The sequence below is a fragment of the Aedes albopictus genome, chromosome 1 (assembly GCF_035046485.1).
Source record: "Aedes albopictus strain Foshan chromosome 1, AalbF5, whole genome shotgun sequence".
NCBI classification, from domain to species: Eukaryota; Metazoa; Arthropoda; class Insecta; order Diptera; family Culicidae; genus Aedes; species Aedes albopictus.
Genome location: NC_085136.1, coordinates 18653565 through 18675527, shown reverse-complemented (window position 1 = coordinate 18675527; position 21963 = coordinate 18653565). Strand labels below are relative to the sequence as shown.

The following is a 21963-nucleotide window of genomic DNA, read 5'->3' as shown; positions in this document are numbered from 1 at the left end:
TCCTCCAACAATCTCTTCCAGAGTTTCCTTCCATGAATTCGTTCAGGAATACCTCCAAGAAATCTTTCAAGAATTCCTCCAAGAATCTCCCTGGGATTTTTTCCAGGAATTCCTTGAAGATTTTTTTCAGGAATTCCTCCAAGAATTCCTACAAGAATACTTCCAGGAATGTCTTCAAGAATTTCTTGAAGAAATATCTGGAGAAAACCCTGGAGGAATTCCTGGAGTACTTTTGGCAAGAATTCATGTAGTAATTTGTGAAGGATTTTTTAAAGAATTTCCCAAGGAAATTCTTAGAGGAATTCCTGAAGGATTTTCTTGATCTGCTGGAGGAATTTATGAAGTTATTTTTTTTCAGTTTTTATTATCATGTAGTAATTCATGCGAGTTAGTCCGAATTCACGCGACGAATTCCTAAAGTATTTCCCGCAATAACAGGAATTTTAGGAATTCCTGCAGTTATTCCTGGAGGAATTCCTGGAATATTTCTTGTAAAAATTCCTGGGGTATTTCCCGGAACAATTCCTAGACGATTTCCTGTAGTAATTCCAGGAGGAATTCGTAGAGTAATTCCTGGAGAAATTCCTTGAGTAATTCCTGAAGGAACTCCTGGAGTACTTGCTGGAGGTATTTCTGGAATATATACAGGAGTATATCCAGGAAGAATTCCTGGAGAAATCCCTGGAAGAATGACTGATGGTATTCCTGGAAGAATTTCAGGAGGAATCCCTGTGAGGAATTCCGGGAAGAACCCCTGTTGGAACTGCTGAAGGTATTCCGGAAGGAACCCCTGGAAGAATTTCTGGAGGACACCGTGTAGTAGTTTCTAAAGGAATCCCTTGATGAATTTATAGACAAATTAGCAGTTATTCATGAAGAAATTCCGGGAGGTATTCCTGGAGGAATTTCTGGAGAAATTATCCGGGAAAATTACCCGGAGAAATTCCCTGGAGTAATCCCTGGAAGAATTCCTGGAGGAAACTCTGGAGGAATCCCTGGAGGAATTTCTGGAAGAATCCCTTGAAACCTGAAGAAATCCCTGGATTAGCTGTTGGAGGAAAGCTTGGATGAATTCCTGAAGGAGCTCTGGAGGAATTCCTGGATGAGTCCATGGAGGAATCCATTGAGGGATTCGGGAAGGAATCCCTTGGGGGTATTCCTGAAGGAATCTCTTAACGAATCCCTGGGAGAATTTCTAGATAAACTGCTGGAGGAATCCCTGGCGAAATTCCTAAGAAAATTCCTGGAGGAATCCCTGGAGAACTTCCTGGACGAATCCCAGGAGAAATTTCTGGAAGAACTCTTGGGAAAACTTCCTTGGGGAGTTTTAAGGGAACGCCTGGAGAAATCCTTGGGGGACTCCCGTGGAATCCTCGGAGAATTCCCGGACCAATTCGCGAGGAACTTCCGAAGGAATTCTCGAGGCACTCCTGCAGGATTTTTCGAAAGGTTCTTAAAGTAATTCCTGAGGAACTCCTGAAGGAATTCCAGCATAGCTCCTGAAGAAGTTTTAGAGAAACTGCTGGGAAACTCCCAGTTTTAGAATTTCAGTCAGGAAGTCCTGAGGCACTCGGAGTTTGTCCCGGTCATTGGTACTGGGATGTCTCTCAAAGTTTTTCTGAGTTTCTCCTGGACTTTCTCCTATGTTTTTATTTTGAGTGTCTTTCAGGATTTCTCATGGAGTTCTTCCCGTGATTTCTATCAAAGCCTTTTCTAGGCTTTTCCTCGTATCATTCCCAGAGATTTTCTCGAAATCCTTACCGAAAATCGTTCCAAAACTCTGGCGAGAATTCTGGATGCTCATTTTTGGGATTTCTTCATTGGTTGCAGAGATTTTTCTAGAAGTTTTACTCGGAATGTCTCCTGGGATAACTTACTAAATTCCTTGTAAGAAATTCCCGGAGAAATATCGGAAGCAATCCAGGTGAAATCTTGCGATAAACCCCTCAAAGATCTATTGGAAAAACTCGAGTGGTAGTTTGAAATTAATCCTGAGAAAAACTGGGACATCTCGGAAAAAGAATTCTGGGAGTAATCCCAGCAGGAAATATTTTAAGGAAATTCAAGGAGTTACATCGGGCAACTCCATCTTGCTGCAAAAGCTTGTGAAACGTCAAACGCAATAATGTTTACATTGAACAAGCTGTGTGGTTGCGCCAACAGGTCCTTCGTCACGGCTTCCAGCTGAAAGAGTATTCTTTTAACAGCTACGAAGCGCTGCTGTTTTGTTCATTTGGCAACATTAAGAAACGTACTTTATAAAAGCAGCTGTTTTATTGGGCTGGGACTCTTGTTCGATGTGCACATCTTCCGGCAAACCTTCCGGAGTTGAATTAAAGTGCAATAAAAGCAACCCAAACAATTTCACAACACAGAGATGGATAGCTGTAAAGTATTTGTGTAGTAGCTATATATCCCGCTTAAAGATTGTTTTGACAATCAATGTTTACATCCGACAAACCGTGTTTGTATACCAACAGTTTCTTTATTACAGCTTCTAGCTGTAATGATATCGCATAACGGCCTTTAAAGCGCTGCTGGTTGGAGGATTTGTCAGTATTACGAACTGTACTGTATAGTAGCAGCTGTTTTGTTGATGGTGACTCTTATTCGATTTGTTCAAATCTTTCGGCAAATCTCCCAGAGCTGGAATAGAGTGCAGTAAAGGCAGCCCCAGAGACAAGTGATTGATTTCTGAAAACCGAGTTTGGAAGCTGTATGGTGCTTGTTTTGCATATTAGATTAGCTTCCCTTTTATTCAGCGTCGACTGCTTCAATTCGATGGTTACACAACATAAAGCAAATGACTGAAGCTATAATCACAGACAAACAGACGTCTCACTCTGCTCACTTCCCATCGTTTCACTTTTTAACGGATCATCCAAATATTCCGTAGTTTGCAAATCGCTCGCTCATGGCGCTCGCTTTGTTTTTGCTCCTGTTTGATGTTTGCTCACTACCGCCATCTACTCAGCAGATTTGCGTACCACAGCATAATTAGCATTGGGCGATTATGTTTGCGTGACGATGATTTTTTATCGCATTTTCTTCCAAGTGACACGTCTGTTTGTCTGTGCTATAATGTTAGTTGGGTACTACCCAAACACGGGAAGGCACCTGGTTAACCGCCGTCGGCGTACAGATCTATAATCTGCCTGCGGGACACCGCCGGGAAGCGGAGTTGGAGCGGCCTATTCTGTCTGGAGGCTGACGGTCTGTATCGAGAGGTCAGATGACTCCGTGCTCTCGTATAACTGGTTTGGTACCCGAAAAGGACGATCGACGGTGCGCTACGGCGCGGTTATCAACAGTGTCAGCTGGGCCGCCCTCGAGACCACCTAGGAGTCCCGGAAAGTCTATGCCGGGTCCTTGAGAGCTACTTCCCGGCAACTGGGTGCTCCTCTACGACATCGCCGAAGGAGAGATGAGCTACAACATTTCCGTGGGGTACTTCAGGGGTGTATCCTGCCGTCTGTACCATGGAACGCGGCGTATTGTGGCTTACCGGTTGTAAGGCTGAATGGCACTAGCGACAACCTTCCGCTTGTGGTATATACGGTGAGTCGATAGAGGTAAAGCCGACCACGGTGTAGTGGAGGATTGGATGAGGTCGAGACAGCTGGAACTCGCCCACCAAAGAAAGGGAAGTGCTGGTGGTGAACAACTGCAAGTCTTGCGAGGTCTCGTGCTTGCACTACAGAGAAAATGGCGGGATGACCCTCCGCAAGTTGGCAGGGGTTCTGCTATTTACTCGCTTGAAGACGAAAGCGACCCTAGTCTAGTAGTAGACTACAATAAGGATTTCGGTTTGAACGAGCTCAACAGGGAAAGGACAAGAAGCTGACGGAGGTGTACAAACTAAGTTGCATGGGGAAAAACACTCGATCGGATGTTTACTCGTCGCCTGTCAACAGAACTGGAAAGGCATGATCGTATCCACCCACAGCAATACGCATTTCGATGCGGCTATGGTGATCGTCTTTGGGAGAAAGCGTCGAGTGAGGACCTGCATGTAGATGTGGTCTCACTAGACTAGACCTATCCATGGCCTATGTGTTGACTTGGAGACTCCCTATCTTGACTACCCTCAAGAGATGGGATAATGGGATATCCGAGGGCGTGTATGTTTAACTACGTAGTCAACTTCCAACGTAACCGCAGTTTTCGAGTTTTGAACGCAGGAACGACCTCCTCCCCGAGGTTGCTCGAGAACGGCATCCCACAGGGTCTGTCATCTCGGTAACAATGTTTCTCATTGCGATGAACTCAGTCCTGGAACGCATACCTCCAGCAGTACACCTCACAGTGTACGCCGATGATGTGGCCTTAGTATTCTCTTGAAAGTATGCTGGGCGAGTTAGGCGAGAAGTCTAACCTTACCCGACGTCTACACTAGACAGAAATGTCTAGTCTAGAGCAGCGGTGTTGAACATTTCTGTAACGTTTTCTCTTTCTGGTAGCAAAATGGCAAGGCATTTCTGTCTAGTGGAGACGTGGGGTAATGCATGTCTGTTGTGACCAGACCACACACAGGCCGGCCCTGCCACCCTTTAGCATCGGTGAGCATATGCAGTCAAGGCCGTGCGCGAGATAAAGCTACTTGATAAACAAGTTGACCTTTAACGAAGACTACTTTATCAAGAAAACATGCAACTTTGTTATTTTCCCATACTAACGGCAAGCGTCACCGACGGCACCGCCGCCTGGTGACCTAAGGGTGTACCTTTGTGTAAAAGTGTAAGAGTGTATTGGTACGAGTATGAAAATTTACACACACTATCATGAATAGTGCCACCTTCATCCGGGGTGGCGCTGCTAGCAGTGACTCCCGATTTTCAGCAGTGCTGCAAGTCTTCTTGATAATGTGGTCTTCGCCTTTAAGCTAAGTTTCCTGTTGCCAAGTAGAGCGCTCAAGTAAAATTTCACCTTTTTCCGTAAGCAATTTTGACATTTGTTTAACTGACAGCATTTTAACGAAACGATGCTGTAAGAAGGATGTGAAGAAAAGGGCACCAGGTTGTTTACGATTTGGACTAAGATAAATTTCGTTCGTTTTCTCAGGAAATGTTATTGAAATGTACTTTTTTGCGCGCGTGTGGGGAAAATGATTCAAACTTTTGGGTGGGATTCTGGGGGAAATCCAGATAGTGAGATTCCAACGGCGAAGTCCTGCAGGAATTCTGGAAGAATTGCACGCGAATTTCAGAGGAACTCCTGGAAAATTTCCCGGAAACTTCCTGGTGGAATTATTGGTAAACTTCTGGTGGAATTTCCGAGGTTATTTTTTGATGAGGTCCTGGGAAACTCCTGAAGGAATTTCTCGGAAACTCATTGGAGAATTCCAAGGGAATTTCTGCAGGAATTTCCGGGGAACTCCTACAAGAATTCACGGGGAACTCCTGGATATACTCCCGGCAAACACCTGAAGGAATTAACGGAGAACTTTTGGAGGCATCCACTAGCGTGAGCAGCTTTTTCTTTCTTCTCGCTCATTCTCTTCGATAAACACGAGAAAGAGCGAGATAAAAGAGGGGGCAAAATGCCCCCTCTTTTAACTTTCTCTCTCGTGTTTGCTTACGAGTGAGTGAGAAAAAAGAAAAAGCTGCGCACGCTAGAGAGGCATTCCCGGGGAACTCCCACGAGAATATTCGGGAAACTCCAGAGGAACAATCTCCTCGAGGAAGAACTGGAGGAGAACTTCTGGATGAATTCTCGTGACCTCCTGGGGGACATTCTAGAAGAAATATCGGGGAACTCCTGAAAGAACTCTTTTAGGAATTTTCGAGAACTAGGAAACCACCTCACATTTCGATAGAGCAAGACAGAGCAAGAACAATGCTGCAGATTCTCACATAACTCCTTTCTTCCAGGAAACAAACAATTCACCGAACTGAAGTTGTTTTGAAATTAACCGCAGGAAATCCGCGCTCATTGTGTTTTACCGCAGCGGCATACTTGCGGATTTTTTTTATTACATACCGCAGTGCTTCCTCATTCCGTTGCCGGCCCCATTGCGTTTTCCGCTTCAAATTGATGTTGTTTCTTGAGTTCTTTCCTTGTCAAACATTTGACCCTGTGTACTACAGACCTAAGGACCCTGTGTCACTAACAGCTTAATGCACACTGACGTCTTCGGTGCGAAAGAAGAAACAAAAAAGATAGAGAAATGTCACTTTTACTCACGAAACAATACATCGACATATTATTCCGTACGGAAAATCACGTATATGACATCCCTATTCCCACCCAATAGGATTGTTTGCAGCCAACATCAATTGGGTTCCCCCATTGACAATGCATTTGGGTTCCCTAAACATTGGTACAAGATGCGGGAATCGAAAACGTGACGTCATCGCACCCAGGTGCGGAAAATTAACAACATGACTGACAGCATTGCATGACAGTGCCATCTGTTGACAAATCTTTCTGGCTTGTGAGAGTGAGTGCCCTACAAATAGAGGTAATAAACTATAGAGGAAGAATGTCGCTGGCGTCGCTGCCGAAACATCTCTTGCTGGCGGAGATAGGCCGGGCTATAAGTGTCAAAGCGAAAAAGTATGCAGTTTGACAGATAGATACCCGACATGTTTGCGAGCGAGAACAAAGGGAACAGCAGCGACATTCGTCCTCTATAGTTTATTAACTCTATTGCCCTACATTACCACGGGTGAAAACACTCGACTACAGAAAATTGAATGAAAATTCAGCCCTGTCAGCTCTCGCAATAGAGTTAATAAACTATAGAGGACGAATGTCGCTGCTGTTCGCTTTGACACTTTTATCCCTCCCTATCTCCGCCAGCAAGAGATGTTGCGGTGGTGACGCCTGCGACATTCGTCCTCTATAGAGATAAGTGACATTTCAACACACGAACACTAGCGTGAATTTTTCCATACACAAAAATGCACGCTAATTCAAAGGCTATTCAGATTGCATATGCAAATATTACCCAATTGATTTGGGTAAAATGGCTAAATAATGATAAAACTAACAACCGGGGTAAGAGTGCATATATTTTCCCCCAAGTTTCACAACTACATCTACAAATGATACACGTATACATTTCAACGTGATTACCACTATAGTTTATTAACTCTATTGCTCTCGCTTTCAGCATGCTGCGTACAAGTGTGAGTACCTATTTCATTTCGCTCCCGTGTTGCTGATCGGAAAACAACAATGACAGGAAAATCAAAACGGAGAAAATGAAAAAAGCAAAATATCGCTATCATAAAGGCCTGTCGAAAAATTGCAGCTCTGGTCCAGCGTGCCTCGCTCGCCAGTGGTACGATCTTACGTCGACGAACCTCCTTTCGTTAGTCGCTAGGGCTCGCCCTAGGGGCAAGACACTGTGCAAACGAGAGCAACTCTGAGAATTTCTGAGTAACTCTTTCTGTCGATGATCGACGAAATTTGTTGAAAGACATCTCCAAAACTGCAATTTTCATTCAGCACACGCAACCATTTGCAGTTTGACATTGGTGCCAGATCACACTTTGGTATAAATGGGAGAAAATCTGAGGAACTGTGAGGAATTCTGAGCAACACTTCGAACACAGATTTTCTCTCGTTAGATCTGTCTTGCCCCTAGGGCTCGCCTATGGCAACAGGCCTGGGATCCCGAGCAGGGAACGAGAACAAACCTATAACATGATCGCTTTCTACTTACGGATGATGTATCCTCCTGAACTTTACGTACCATCGAATAAGCTTCTCTGCATCTTGAGCTGTCATAGTTTTTGTTGCAAAAAAAAAACAACATAACCTCTTTTCAAGAATGGAAGTCTTTTCAACGAGGTTTTAAAACAGTTTTATTGCTACTCCTAATGTGGTTAGCAAAACCTCTTTGAGAGTGGTCCACTTAGCCGGAAGATGCTCTTAAAGAGGTTATCAAGAGGTTTTGATGTACAAATCAGTTTTATTGCAAGTTTTATAAGAATGGTCATGAAGATCTCTTATAGAGCCGAACAAAACCTAAAATGTTACTTGGGGCATGCTTCTCCGGTGGAAGCAAAATCTCTCGGGCCCGAACTCGACGCGTTACCGCGGATGCATTTAGTGGTTTTTTGGAGTTTTGATTTTGTGCCTCGTTTGAGTATAAGAGACCAGGACAACCAGCGATGGAGAGATAGATGGAGGCACATGAATGGGTGAGCTCGTTTCATACTATTGTTTACTGTAAATTGAAGAATTTTTCAACATAGTTCTTGGAAGAGTTTAAGGAACTTTTGTTCAAATTTTGGAAGTATTTTTTGCACTCTTGAATTTGATTTCACTAAGACAGCTTACGACTTACGCAAATCGGAGAACACAACAACAAAACTGTTAAAACAACAAATCTAGCATGAATTTAAGGAAGATTATTTTGAAGAGTTTCAATCCGAATTTGTTGAGTTGAGAGATTTGCTTACTGAAAAAAGGATCAATCCATGGCGAACTCCTGATAAAATCTATAGATTCTCTGAGAAAGTTGACTGAAAATTTGTCCAGGTTTTCTGATAAAGATTTTCAAGAAATTTACTGCCTAAGATCGCATAATTGTCCCACATGAATAGAAAACTCAGCAAAAAGATGGGACTGATATGCGATCATGAGCAGTTTAGTAGGAAATTCTTTTGGAAATTAAGTCAGAAATTCCATCGGGAACGTATCACGGATTCATACTGAAATTCCTTCAGCATTTTCTTAGAAAGTTCTATTACAACTAGCAGACCCAACTTGGCTAGCCACGTTCCTAATAGAAGTAGTTTTTTATCCAATCAAGAAAATCCTAGAATCTCCTGGAAGGAAAATTTCTAAAAGCCGCCCTGTATATGCGAAATATTTCACTCAGCATGGTGCATCTCGTTGGAAAGCGCCAGACGGTATACTCGTAAGTATCAACCTTGGTTAGTATATGACTGTTGTAGGGTTCTAATTTATGGAATGAAAGAAACTTCTAGATCTTTCTACAGGATTGATGCAGCTATGCTCCCAACTCTGGGATTTCATATCTATGATTTTTATTCACAGAATATTCTAGAAGGATACCTTTTTAAAGATTCCACGAAAGCTATTACATCAATGCATATGTGAAATATTTCACAGCATTGGGCATCTCATTGAGAAACGCCAGAAGGTATACTTTCAAGGATCCACCTCTTGACTGTCAATGACTGTTGTAGGGTTCTGAGTATGGAAAGAAAATTCTAGAAACTGCTGAATTGATTTGGCAAAACAATGCTTTACAATTCCAACGATGCATTTATGTACGACCAATGCAACGATGCATCAGTGCAGTGATGCATCAATGCAATGATGCACCAGTGTAATGATGTACCAATGCAACAATGTAAATGTGCAACGATGCACCTATGCAACAATGCACCAATGCAACGACGCAATAATGCAACACAGGTACAATGCTACAGTGCAGTGATTATTGTAGCTTACATTCTGTGAAACATTTCAATGAAACATTTCAAAGTGTGACGGAAGGACAGACAACTCTGGGATTTTATATATATGATTAGAAAACCCAACGCTAGCGACGTTCCTAAAAAAGTAGTTTTTTTATACAATGAAGAAAATCCTAGAATCTCCTAGAAGGAAATTTCTAGAAGCTGTCTTGTGCATATATGAAATATTTCACTCAGCATGGTGCACCTCTTTGGAAAGCGCCAGAAGGTATACTATTACATATCCAACATTGGCTTGTATATTACTGTTGTAGGGTTCTAGTTCATAGAATGAAAGAAACTTCTAGATCTATCTACAGGATTGATGCAGCAATGCAAAAATGCAGCGATGCATCAAGAAATGATGAAACAATGCAGCGATACACTAATGCAGCGATGCAACAATACGATACACCAATGCAAAAATACAACAATGCACCAATGTACGACGGAACAATGGAAAGATAATACTTGTATAACCATGTGAAATAGTTCAACAAAACATTTCAAACGTGACGGAAGAACGGACAACTCTGGGATTTCATATCTATGATTTTTATTCACAGAATCTTCTAGAAGGAAACTTTTTAAAAGATTCCACGAAAGCTACTACATCAATGCATATGTGAAATAATTCACAGCATTGGGCATCTCATGGAGAAGCGCCAGAAGGTATACTTCCAAGCATCCATCTTTTGACTGTAAATGACTGTTGTAGGGTTCTGATCCATAGGATGGGAAAAAAAATTCTAGAAACTGCTGAATTGATTTAACAAAACAATGCTTTAAAAATTCTACGATGCATTGATGTACGACCAATACAACGATGCATCAATGTAGATGTACCTATGCAACGATGCATCAATGTAATGATGGGCACCAATGCAGCGATGCACGAATACAGTGATGCACCAATGCAATGATGTACTAATTCAAATATGCACCAATGCAACGATGCACGAATACAGTGATGCACCAATCCAACGATGTACATATGCAACGATGCACCAATGCAACGATGCAGCTATGCAACGATGCAGCTATGCAACGACGCACCAATGCAATGAGGCGCCAATGCAAAGATGCACCAAGTCAACATAGGTACAATGCTACAGTGCAATGATTATTGTAGCTTTCATTCTGTGAAACATTTCAATGAAACATTTCAAATATTATTCCACAGATATTTACAGAAGTATTTTATGAAATTATATAAAACACATGGAAGTTATTCTGGGAGGGTTATCTGAAAGAATTTCTATAGAAATATTTAAAAATTTCCTGATGAGATTTAATTTCATTGAAACAATTTCAGAAACAATCGTTGGAGGAGCTCGTGGAAAAGTCCTTGAAGGAGCTCCTTAGATCCACCACAAAAGTCCAGTTAATTGGACGCTGTGGTTTAATTTCCCCAACAGGGTAAACTCCTGAGATGGTTTTGGAGGCATTTCTAAAAAAATCTTGGATTAGTTTTTGATAAAATCACTGAAGGCATTTTTGAAGAACATCCTTGAGAAAGTTTCTGGAGGAATCCTTGAAAACAATACATTGGGAATACGTGCGGAAATTGAAGACAAACGTACTGAAAGAATTCCCCTTATGAATTGTTGAAGGATGATTTGGAACAAACTCAGGAAGAACTCCGGGACATACTTCTGGATTCTTGAAAAAAATAAAAAATCTTGCACAATGTCTGCATGATATTAGTGGATAAAACTCCCTGATACAATTTCCCTAGAAGAACTTGTAAAGTATTCATGAAGGAATTGCAAAAATAAATATCCTGGAAAACTGGAGAATGCTGTGCAGTAATTCCAAGAAGAGATATTCTTAAGATACTCCTGGACAAACGTCAAGAAATAAATCTTGAAGTGATTTCTTAAGGAACTCCTGAAAGAATCTTTGCAGGGATTTTTTAAGGGACACCGGATAAAAAATCGGAAAGAATCCACGAAGGAAAGTTTCTATAAATCTCTAGAGAAGTTTGCGATCCCAAACGTGGAGGAATAGCTGAGGATCTTGCAGGAACCTTCCTGGAGGAACTTTTAGAAGAATCTATTGAGAGATTTTCTGGAGGAATTCCTGAAGAAACGCAAGAAGGAATCCTTCGAGGAATTCCTGAAAAGAACCCTAACAGAACTTAAAAAAAATGTTTTAGAAAAAAAATATCCCAAGAAGGGACGTGCGACGTTGTAAATTTCGAGAGGAATCCTTTATAAATTTCCTGGTAAACATGCTCAAGGATTCTTTCTTAAATTTATAGCACAATTATTGGATAGCTTTTTTTATTGAAATCTCTGATATACATACGTTCACACAAGCGTTGACACCTTTCACACAATATAGATGAAAGTTGTACTTAAGTACAGGAAACAAATTATTCTGTATTATATCGTTTTTTTTTTGGCATTTCACTAAAAAAATATGGTCGCCGCCGTCGCTACCTCAAATTACTATAACCGCCGCCGCCGGTGAAAACTGCTTCGGCGCACACGTCTAATACGAATGCGAAAATGGTCATTGGCAATGGAAGCTCCCGGTTAATAACTGTGGAAGTGCTCATAGAATACCAAGCTGAGAAACAGCTTTGTCCCAATTGGGACGTTACGCCAAGTAGAAGAAGAAGAAGAAGAACTAGTTTCGTCATGCACCAAGAACAGCGATAACGAAACATTGTGTCTTGCCTTCGGAATCTAGATCGATTGCTGCTTTTAGCCCAGTTTCGTGTTCAAATGGAATCGCTCAAGAATGTTCTCGAACGATTCCTGGCAGAAACTTCCCGCAGTGACAGCCATTTGAATTGTCATTCCTTCGCAACTGCGTACTGCGATCGAAGAAAAACGGTTTCTTGGGCGATTCAGGCAAGGTATTTCCCTTGCATCAAGATAGGCCAAAAAAAAAAATCCTTCTGAACTGCAAACAGCCCTTTAGCTGTCAAGTTAATCCCGGGTCTGGTTCACAAAAATTTGTCGAAACAAGTTCCTGATGGTGGGTGGATTATGGCCAAACATGTTTGTTGAATGGTGATGTAATAAAATAGTAGATTCGAACTGTAAATCCGTTGTTTTGAATCTGTAGTTTTGGTTTGAAATAACCACACATCACGCAGAAAAAAGCATGGTAAAATCAAAAATATTTCAGGTAAACTCAAATAAATTGTCAATTTGTTCTGGCAACAAAAATAAAACTGTTTGGAGCAAATCGAACGTCACATTTGAAGCAAATTCAATCCATTTTTTGAAGCAAACATGCATCTTCTGACAGGTTATGTTAGAAACAAATGTAAAAATGTTTGTTTTTTTGTGGCAGGTCGGCCCTACGGAAATATTTGTTTTCCAATTAATTTTACAAAGTCATTTCCTTCTCTAGGAAAACCCACTTCCCGCGTGGCACTTTCAATGCCAGCATCATGTAGATAACATACGCTCTCGAAATCAATGGGATTTCGTGGAAACTTTTGGTGAAACTTGACTTTTTTGCAAGAGGAAATCTTGTTTGGTGCTGCAGCTAGAACTTGAGAGTTTTGTTTATGTTCTCGACGGCGCAACGGGGGGCTCTTCAATGGGTATTGTAGAAATCAATATGAAATTGAGTTAGTTTTAAAAATTAATATTTTAGTTTTAAAAATTTTATCAGTTTACCGAGTAAACATGAATATTTTTGTTTCAAACGAACGAAATTTGTCTCCGTGATGGTAGTTGTTTCTACTAATCAGCACAATGATGAAAACAACTGAAATGTTGGTTATTTCTAACTAACATGGTAGTTGTTTTCTATCCAGCCATTAGTTGATTTTACTAAGCATTAGATTGTTCACTTCGGGCATGGTCTGTAGAAAACAAACTGAAATAAAAGTTGAATTCAACCGGCATAACGGTTTGAGTTGAGCTAATATTTTGGTTGTAGAAATAACAACTAAAATATCGGTTTGAATCAAACTACAGTTGACTCTCTACATCTCGATATTGAAGGACCATCGAGATAAGGAGAGATCGAATTCAAGAACCAATTTGTAATGCACACTAGATTGAAAAATCGCCTGTAACTAGGAAAAACCGTCAACTAGGAAAAGCCGATGTCACTTCTCCTTCCGAGAATGTTTTCAAATATAGTATATTAACAATATAGGTCACTTCGTGTTTTCACATACAACGACATGGAGACGCCGTTTACGAATGATTACAGCACCACCTGTTGTCAGAAAAAGTCAATAATTGAATTTTGATCAATTTTAGTTTACCGTGCAGGGTGACATTTCTCGAAAAAAAGATGTTAGGGGTGTCGAAGTTTTTTGTTCCCAAATAATCGATTAATAAATAATCGATTTACAATATAGGTACACAAACAAAATAATATTTCATTAGATGACATCTACGAATATAAATAGTCTACTTATCTGTAAAATACTCAATATCTGTAGAAGAATTTGAATGCTCCCTCATTGTAATGTCACCGAAATCGTTTAACTTCGAAATTTTAAATTTTCACCCTCAAAATTTGTTGAACTTGGCCTCGTAGTGGACACGGTTATACAGTCCGGATTCGACTGCGCCCCGATTAGCGAATCGTGTTCGTTCAGGATTGAGTGTGCAAGAAGAAATGGATTAACTCTCAGAGTGCGTTTTTACATTTGTTTATTTGCCAACGGGCTAGTACGGACTAATGATAAAAACAAAACAATCAACACAATTATTCAGCAATATGCTTCGTCGATACTTGTACACATACACACTCAGACAGATCTCATCAGTCATCATCATTCATCGTAATTATAATTCTAGTACAAGGGGGCTGTTACTACTTTACTCCAACAAAATTAGCTTATATTTTGCCCTGGTGGTTGCTATTTTCCTTTGACAATGGCTTTTAATGTCATCTTTCTTAATGTCCACGCTGACATACATACATCGGATTGGATAGCTTACAAAAAATCCGGAAGATCACCAACCAACTCTCGCGTTTAGTATCATACAGGTGTATCTACAATGATCGATTTCTCTTCATCGATTTTCCCTTCGGATTATTCCGGGAAATACGACCAATATTCGGATGATCTCTGGGCGTGTTTCAGTAAAGGACTACTAGAACTAGCATCTAAAACAAAAAAAAACAGCCGAAAATGATTTGCTGGTCAATTTATTAACCAAAGAAAAAGTCGGTGAAAAGAAATCGATCATTGTAGATACGCCCGTATGATACAAAGCGCGAGAAGGGCACGTCAAATTTCTTGTGGCAGAGTGCAAGACATTGCATCCATTCCGTGCTTACAAAAAATAAGCTCCGGGACCGGACCTGAGAATGAAAATATTTAAATTCGATTAATTTCGTTGTTCTTCCGAAGTGAACTGTGAGTTTATTCGAATACTGATAGTTTTATTCCGGACTAATCGGTTTCCTTGCGCCTGCGGCTCAGTTAGCAGCGGTTAGCGACGGTTAGGAACGGATAAATGCGGATTTTCCAATTAGAAAAAGGATATGTCATTCCCCTTGATCTCTCCTAGAGTTTTTTTTTCAGAGATTCATTCAGGAGTTCTTTTTGAAATTCATCCAAGAGTGCCTTCAGAGATTGATTTAAAGTTTTTTTTTCTGAAATTTCTCCAGAGGTTCTTCGAGGGACCCCCAGGAGTTCCTACTGAAATTACTACAGCAATTTCTTCTGATGTTCCTTCAAGAAATAATTCTAAAAATCCTCAAGAATTCTCTTCATGGATTCGTTAAGAAGTTCCTTACAGGATTTCCTTATAGGAGTTTCTTGGAGTCTTTCTTGGATTCCTGCAGAAGCTCCTTCAACGATTCCCTCAGGAGTTTTTTTTACGAATACCTCCCGGAGTTCCTTCTTGAATTCCTCCAAAGTTGTTTCAGTGATTTATCCAAGAGTTCCTTCAAAAATTCCTCCTTCTGGGAATTTCAACCGGGATTTATACCAGTATTCCTCCAAAAGTTCCTTCTGGAATTCACTCCGTCCTTTAAGGATTTCCACAAGGTCTTCTGGGATGGAGTGACTCTGTAAATCTCCAACGCGATTTTATATGAACAATTTAATTAATATTTTTCGAGGGATCTTTCCAGGATTCCTTCAGAAGTCTTCTCTTTGAAGTATCAAAAATCCTCCAAGAATTATTTTTGTGATTCCTTCCGAGATTTCTATAAATTTGGAATGTCTTCAGAAGTACTTTATCGGGGATTCCCAGAAGGAATAAGTGAATACTAGATTTGTAGTAATGAGTTGGTTTTTTGTATGGTGAGATGCTAAACTCTCCGTTACTGCATTGAAACGGTGATGCTGCCTCAGCAAAACTTTGGGGAACTATGTTATTGAAGTTGCAATAAATGAGAATACAACAACACAGTTACCCAAAGTTTTGCTCAAACAACATCAAATCAGTCTAGCAGTCATAAAACCCTTGCTTTTTTATTACCATTATTGCAGTTACCATTTTATTGCAGTAACGGAGAATTTACTTTCTCATTATACAAAAATTCAGCTTATTACTACAAATCTAGTACTTCACTGATTGTGTTTTATTCATGGAGATATGTAATCCCAGAAGGAACTTTTGAAAAAAAAAACCAGAACGAATATCTGGAGGATTTTTTTTCAAAACTGCTGGAGAAATTTGATAAGAAAAAATGTTGGAGGATGGAGGAGGAACGCTGGAACGCTCTCCCTAAGCAATCCCGAAAGGAGCTCCTAAAATAATTCCAGAATTATTTCTAGGAGGAATCCTTTTGTAGGAATCTTGGAGAAAAACAATCCAGGGTGCAATTCTTAAAGGGATCCCACAAGAAAATTCTTGTGTAATTTCCGGAGAAAATACCGTTCATAACTCGCTAACGGAAAGCTCGTTTAGGGTCTTCTGTGTTTTAGTCTGTTATGTACGTTTATCAGTTTAACCCTTTATAAGGCCGAGAAAACCAGGCACGGAATTAACTCGTTCTACATTGGAATATAAAGCACATGTGGTGTAATGATCAAATACGATTTTATTTTCAAAAAAATCGATGGTCGATTTTGTATGAAAAAAAATGGTCTAAATTTCAACTTTTTGTCAACAAAGTTTAAAATGTTGTTATTTTGTGATGCGTTTATCAATCATGCTGATTTTTTGATAAGTTATTGCCCCAATATTCATGAGTTACATGTGTGGATTTGAAGTCGATTGGTCAATCATTTTGGACGATAAGGAAATTTTAGTACATGCCACGATATGGCAATTTTAGTACATGCCCATTTATAATAGTACATTTTTTTCAAATGGCTGAGTTCCTAAAAGTAATGAAGCAATCAAGTTGAAATGTTGTCCACAAGTATAAGGAACATGGGCCTTTTATTCCCCATCATTTGATTTTCAATTTGCTGACCACAACAGAAGTTCGAGCTTAAAAACCTTTATGCACCCAAAAATGGAAGTTTTTGGGCAGACATTTTGTTCTAAAAAAGCCCATTCATACTTGTTATGGCTCAAAAAAAAATCATGAGTGTTCACAAAGGCCTAATGTGTCCATCAGTTAAAACAGAAGTTGTAAAATTTTTCTAAACGAACAGAAAAAAATATGTGTATAAGGTGGCAATATAGTTGCCACTGCCTTAAAAAGGGTTAAAGTTATTTCGCATGTCGCGAGTCGCGACTTCGATTTGGTGCTGCAACGATAATATACGCCAAAAATTGTTTAAGAAGAGAGAATTAAATTTGTTCTAATTTGAGTATAGTTGAAAAAAATCGATTAATCTTAATCGATTATTTCAGAAGAAATGGGCATCCCCATCATGCAATGACAGTTCGACAGAATAAACGTCATTCGGTTAGCGCATGCATTTAGTGTGTAGTAGTACCTCTTCTGACGCTTGGTGGCGCCACATTCACTAAAAAGGTGTCGCCAAAAAATCGTAAGAGTGACCTATATTGTTAATATAGTATATTTGATGTTTTGCACCTAAGAAACGCGATCTAGTAACCTGTAAAAAGGGGCATATCGGCATGTGGAGAACAAAAATCTAGAACAAAAACGAACGAGATCGCATCGAGATAGAGAGATGTCGAGATAAAGAGATATCGATATGTAGAAAGGAAAATGCATGCAGATTGAAGGGACCGACCAAACCATCAAGATAGGGAGATATATCGAGATGTAGAACATCGACATGTGGAGAGTCGACTGTATCAGTTTGTTAAATTTCTCAGTTTCTCGCCACTCCTCTAGTCTTCAACAACGTTTCCTCATTCTGGTTCATCAAGTTTTTGCTAGAAACATTGCAAACTTTCCTTGGGAGTTCAGATGTCAGATGCACCACACTTTCAGCATGCCTGCCTGGGTCATATTGGACCACTGGATTTACTCTTCTAGGATTTTGTAAATGTCCAGTCTCTTCACTATCGCATGCTGCCGATAGTGAAACATCTTGCCAGCTTTGGCATTTCTCAAATGGTCCAAGCGTTCTAGCTAACTAGCTCCGCCACAGTGCTCCGTCACGGATCTTTTGTCTTGGCCACGTCTTACGGTCGGTAGGAACGGGTCCCACAATATGAGCCAACGGATCTGCTGTCGCTGCCATAGACTAGAAGCTTTCATTTGCCATGGGATAACGGTTTGTTGAATGTGTCGTCGTCCATTGGTCGACCGGCATGAATAGGAGTGGGGGGTTGCTCTTCCAACTGTGGGTTCCACCAACTTCCACACCAGCCAACTGTGATGCTTCTCCGCTTGGCCAACCCACGCCAGGCACAGCCGCCGTTCGGTGCAATCAAGTAGGCCACGCTTCCACATCGCTGCACGTTTCGATTCCCAACGGAACCGGTAGAATTTGCATCGCTTTTTTGAAATCCTAAATAATGAGAGTTGTCTTTTCTTTGATACACTTCCTTGCAGGTGCGGGTATGCAGGTGGTGTCCCGGATAACAGTACCTGCAGTGACCCGTCAGGATAGACCGAGACGGCAGAGTTGAAACCTGAACGAAACGTGGGCAACGCGGCAATCGACGTGTGAAGTTCCATTAGGACGATGCGATCCAGATAACCAGATTGTTGCAAGCTGTGCACAGTTGGCTGTGGGGAAAACATGGTTCCATCCTGAGACGTTCCATCGAGCGGTGTTCGTGTTAGCCCTAAAAGAGCGAGGAGCGACTGATTATTAGACGATGTTGGTGTTCACTGTGAATGCATGATGGTGGCAGTTCCGGCGCTTAGAGAAAGCATCACAGTAGGCAATGGCGATGTTTCTGTGAATTGAACACACCGCTTGCTTGGTGCTCCCCGTCCGGTACAGGAAAAAGCCAACTATACACGCTATCAGAGGAACGCTGGAACGGCTGCCAATGACTCAAGGTGAAACCGCAACAAGGCCACGAACTAGTGGCTACTATGATCATCCGACTTCTGGTCCGTTCATAACAGTACAAGGAAACCGTCGCAGTTGGCGATTTCGAATAAGAGTCAGGAAAGACCACGGATTTAAACCAAACCAAAGTGGTGTCATCCAATGTTCCCGATAGGGCTCGACGGGTAGTACTGTATTTTAGGAGCGTGGCAATGATTCCCACGAACAGCGAGTCCGGTTAAACTATATTCCATCACCTGATCCGAAATAGAAACGTCTGGTGTTGATTCCGCCGGATGGTAGCAATGGCTACTACGATCGGGCCGTTTATCATATACAGTCGTTGTTGCTGACTCAACTCAACGCCTCGTTGACCGCAGTGTGTCGATTCCAAATCACAAAAACGCCTACTACAAGAAAAAAACACAAGATGCCATCATATTACCGCTGAGTGAGCTTCTTCAGTGGGGGGAACCACCTCTTTCTAATCGTCGATGTGCGTCCTAGTGCGGTGGAATAGGTACTAACGACATCCTCAATTCAAACGTTCTTTGTCTGGTGGAGGTCCCAACAAAAAACCCGCCTCAAAGCATCGACCTCTAATTTCAAACAGCACACCCCACCCAAACCATTCCCTTGCAGCTTGGTGCCGCCAATCGCTCGATCACGTTGCTTGCAACTTTGACGGGCGGTTCCGTCCAACCGTCGCGTCGTCGTGATATACCTCTTTCTTTCGCCAGGTATCCGGTTACCATTTCCCGTGCACGCGACCGCCAGACCGGAGCGCAATTTCAAACCGAAGCGCGACGAGCGCGGAGCCGTTAGCATTCGCAGCCGAGCAAGCGTTAGGGAGTCGCGTCTACGGTGCCGAAAAGGTTCGTGTCCCGGCTAGGTGCACTTGTCTGAAGCGTCTGATTCGTTTGTATCAGCAGAGCGCCCAACCCGGTGGGCGTGGGATGGGTTCAATCTTATTACATGCAATTCGATCCGACGTATAACAGTCACTCGGCAGTATATGTACCTACATGCGGAATCCGGTGCTCTAGCGTTTGGGCCTTTGGGCATGGACACGAAGCGAACAGTCTCGTTCCTGAAGTTAGAGAGAAAAAAATAATAATCGCCTGAGATTATTCCAATCGGCATCGGTGGTCACGTGGTTGCGTGTTAGTACCTGAAGGGTGAAACATCACGGCACCACACGGGCATGGCACCGGTATCGGGCGCACCAATAGTCTTCTCCTGGGTTGGGCCGTTTGGGTGTGGTTGTGTCTCGCATCACCTGTGGAAGGTTTCGTGTCTTAGAACTCTTTTGGAACATCACGGCGCACGAGATCTTGCCGGATCTCGTGTGTCTCTACCTTCACCAGCCAGCACAGTTTGTGTTGTGATTGTGTGCAAAACAGAGGGAACAGAGGCCATGTTGTGTCTCCTACGCAGCGGACGCGAACCGATCTCACCGAAGCTTACCTACATGCTTTTTGAAAACTTTTGAATACAATTTGAAACGAGCAACCTCCATAAAAACTTATATGTGCGCCAACAAGCTTCTTTATTCTAGTAGGAGTAGGGAGTTACTGATCAGAGTACATGTTCTGGATGTGCGTTCAATCTATTGCTCATGTGCCGAATTGTCTTCCGAACTTTATGCTACGCTTTTACAATGACCGGTTCCTCATTGACTTTTGAAAGTCCTCGCTTGCAATAGGCACCACCTATATGGCGCCCTCCTTTTGAGTTCTCCGAGCTTGCAACGCTAATGTAACGTGAATTCGTGCAATGGACGAGATCTCAGTAAGCTTTGGAAATGAAATAATCAGTCCAAGGAGGCTTTGCGTTCAGTCAGCAGTAACGACGCCAACTGTGATGTTTTCTCTCTACTGAGTAGATCGTAGTAACCAGTGCAACTAGGCCCATCCGGAATCAACAGCAGTTGTTTCTGTTTCCGATTATGAAACGGAATGTAGTTAAGTCACAATCGCTGTTCCAGAGAATCATTGCTCTAAAACTTCCACGTGAAATATGGGAAACGTTTTCTAGAAAAAAGAAAAAAAACACGCTCTTGTTTGCTGACCTGAAACACAACACGGTCCACACAGCAAACCGTGAAGGATGGACGCTCCTGGAGTTTGAGATTAGCTCTTTTCTCCGAACTTGCGATTGCGACGTGCCATGCAAAGTCAACAACGCCCACATGAACTCTTGAGTTCGTCGGGTTTGAGAATCAATCAGCGAAGCAATCCACATCCGTGGCGCCAGAACAGCTCGAGATAGGTAAGGTAGTGTTCACTTTCTTCGAGCTGATGACTGGAATGATGTGGATCGCGATCCAAGTAAGTCGTCAGTGACTATGTACTGTCATCACAGCAAGCGCAGCACTCAAGGTTTATATCGAGCGCGTTTCGTAGTTGGAAGGAAGCGCAGCATACTATGATTGTTTCATAACAGGGACTACTAGTCCACATCTTCTTCTTCTTCTTCTTGGCGTACCGCCCCCACTGGTGCGGAGAATGCTTTGCAGCTTTCTCAGTGTTCCATACGCAACTTAACAGATATTGTCTATCCGCAGCAACTAGACTACTTTTCCTCCCACTGTAAACTGCGTTCTAACCAAGATGCGAAACGTTGTTGAGATCTGAGAGTTGAGATCAAGCGGGCGGAACCAGTTTCCTGTGTTTATCGTTTCGCAGTGTTTGATTTGATACTGAAAAAGAAAACAACAGTTGTAGCCATAAGTACGAGTTTGTACCATTCAACTAGGTAAGTAAAACGTTCGGTTGAAATCAGCACAGTGACAATCAGAAACATATTCCATACATCTACACATCGAATTTCCCATTTGCCATCCGAACAACGTGTGCATTTGCTGATCTTACCTCGACTGGTCGAAACCCACACCATTGCCAGAAGGTGGAAGAGTCTTGGGATTTCTAAAGTCCTGAACCTGATCGAATACTGAACGGGAAAAACGTCTGCAAAAGTGTGTCCCGTCCTTTTCAAATTACAAATCTGAAATTACAAACGATTATTAGAAGATTTCTTGATATTTTACTCCTTATAGCATGAATTATGTTTCCAATCTTCAAAACTACATACAGTAGACGTTCGATAAGTGCACCATGTTTACGTTTCAGTTACCGAATGAAATTCGCTAACGGCAACGACTGACAGCCGTCAAACAGTTGTCAATTGCTGTTGGACGCAGCCAGAATG

The 21963-nt window shown here is 41.7% G+C and overlaps 2 protein-coding genes across 13 annotated transcripts in view; one reads left to right on the top strand and one right to left on the bottom strand.

The window, feature by feature from the left end:
- LOC109408938 (uncharacterized) overlaps nucleotides 1-19768 on the top strand; it is a 463030-nt gene extending 443262 nt beyond the window's left edge. The window contains exon 4 of the transcript XR_009995957.1: nucleotides 17114-19768. The gene's annotated coding sequence lies outside the window, so the exon portion shown is untranslated. The remainder of the gene's footprint in view (nucleotides 1-17113) is intronic.
- LOC109412265 (nuclear factor of activated T-cells 5) overlaps nucleotides 1-21963 on the bottom strand; it is a 379626-nt gene that overhangs the window by 92754 nt on the left and 264909 nt on the right. For 11 of the 12 annotated variants that reach the window (XM_062844140.1, XM_062844137.1, XM_062844136.1 and 8 more), the window contains 2 exons: nucleotides 19925-20032; nucleotides 19775-19843 (listed from right to left, as the gene is read on the bottom strand). The exons of the other annotated variant lie outside the window; for it this stretch is intronic. In XM_062844140.1, the coding sequence (XP_062700124.1) occupies nucleotides 19775-19843; nucleotides 19925-20032 (177 nt within the window). The remainder of the gene's footprint in view (nucleotides 1-19774; nucleotides 19844-19924; nucleotides 20033-21963) is intronic. 12 annotated transcript variants of the gene reach the window in all.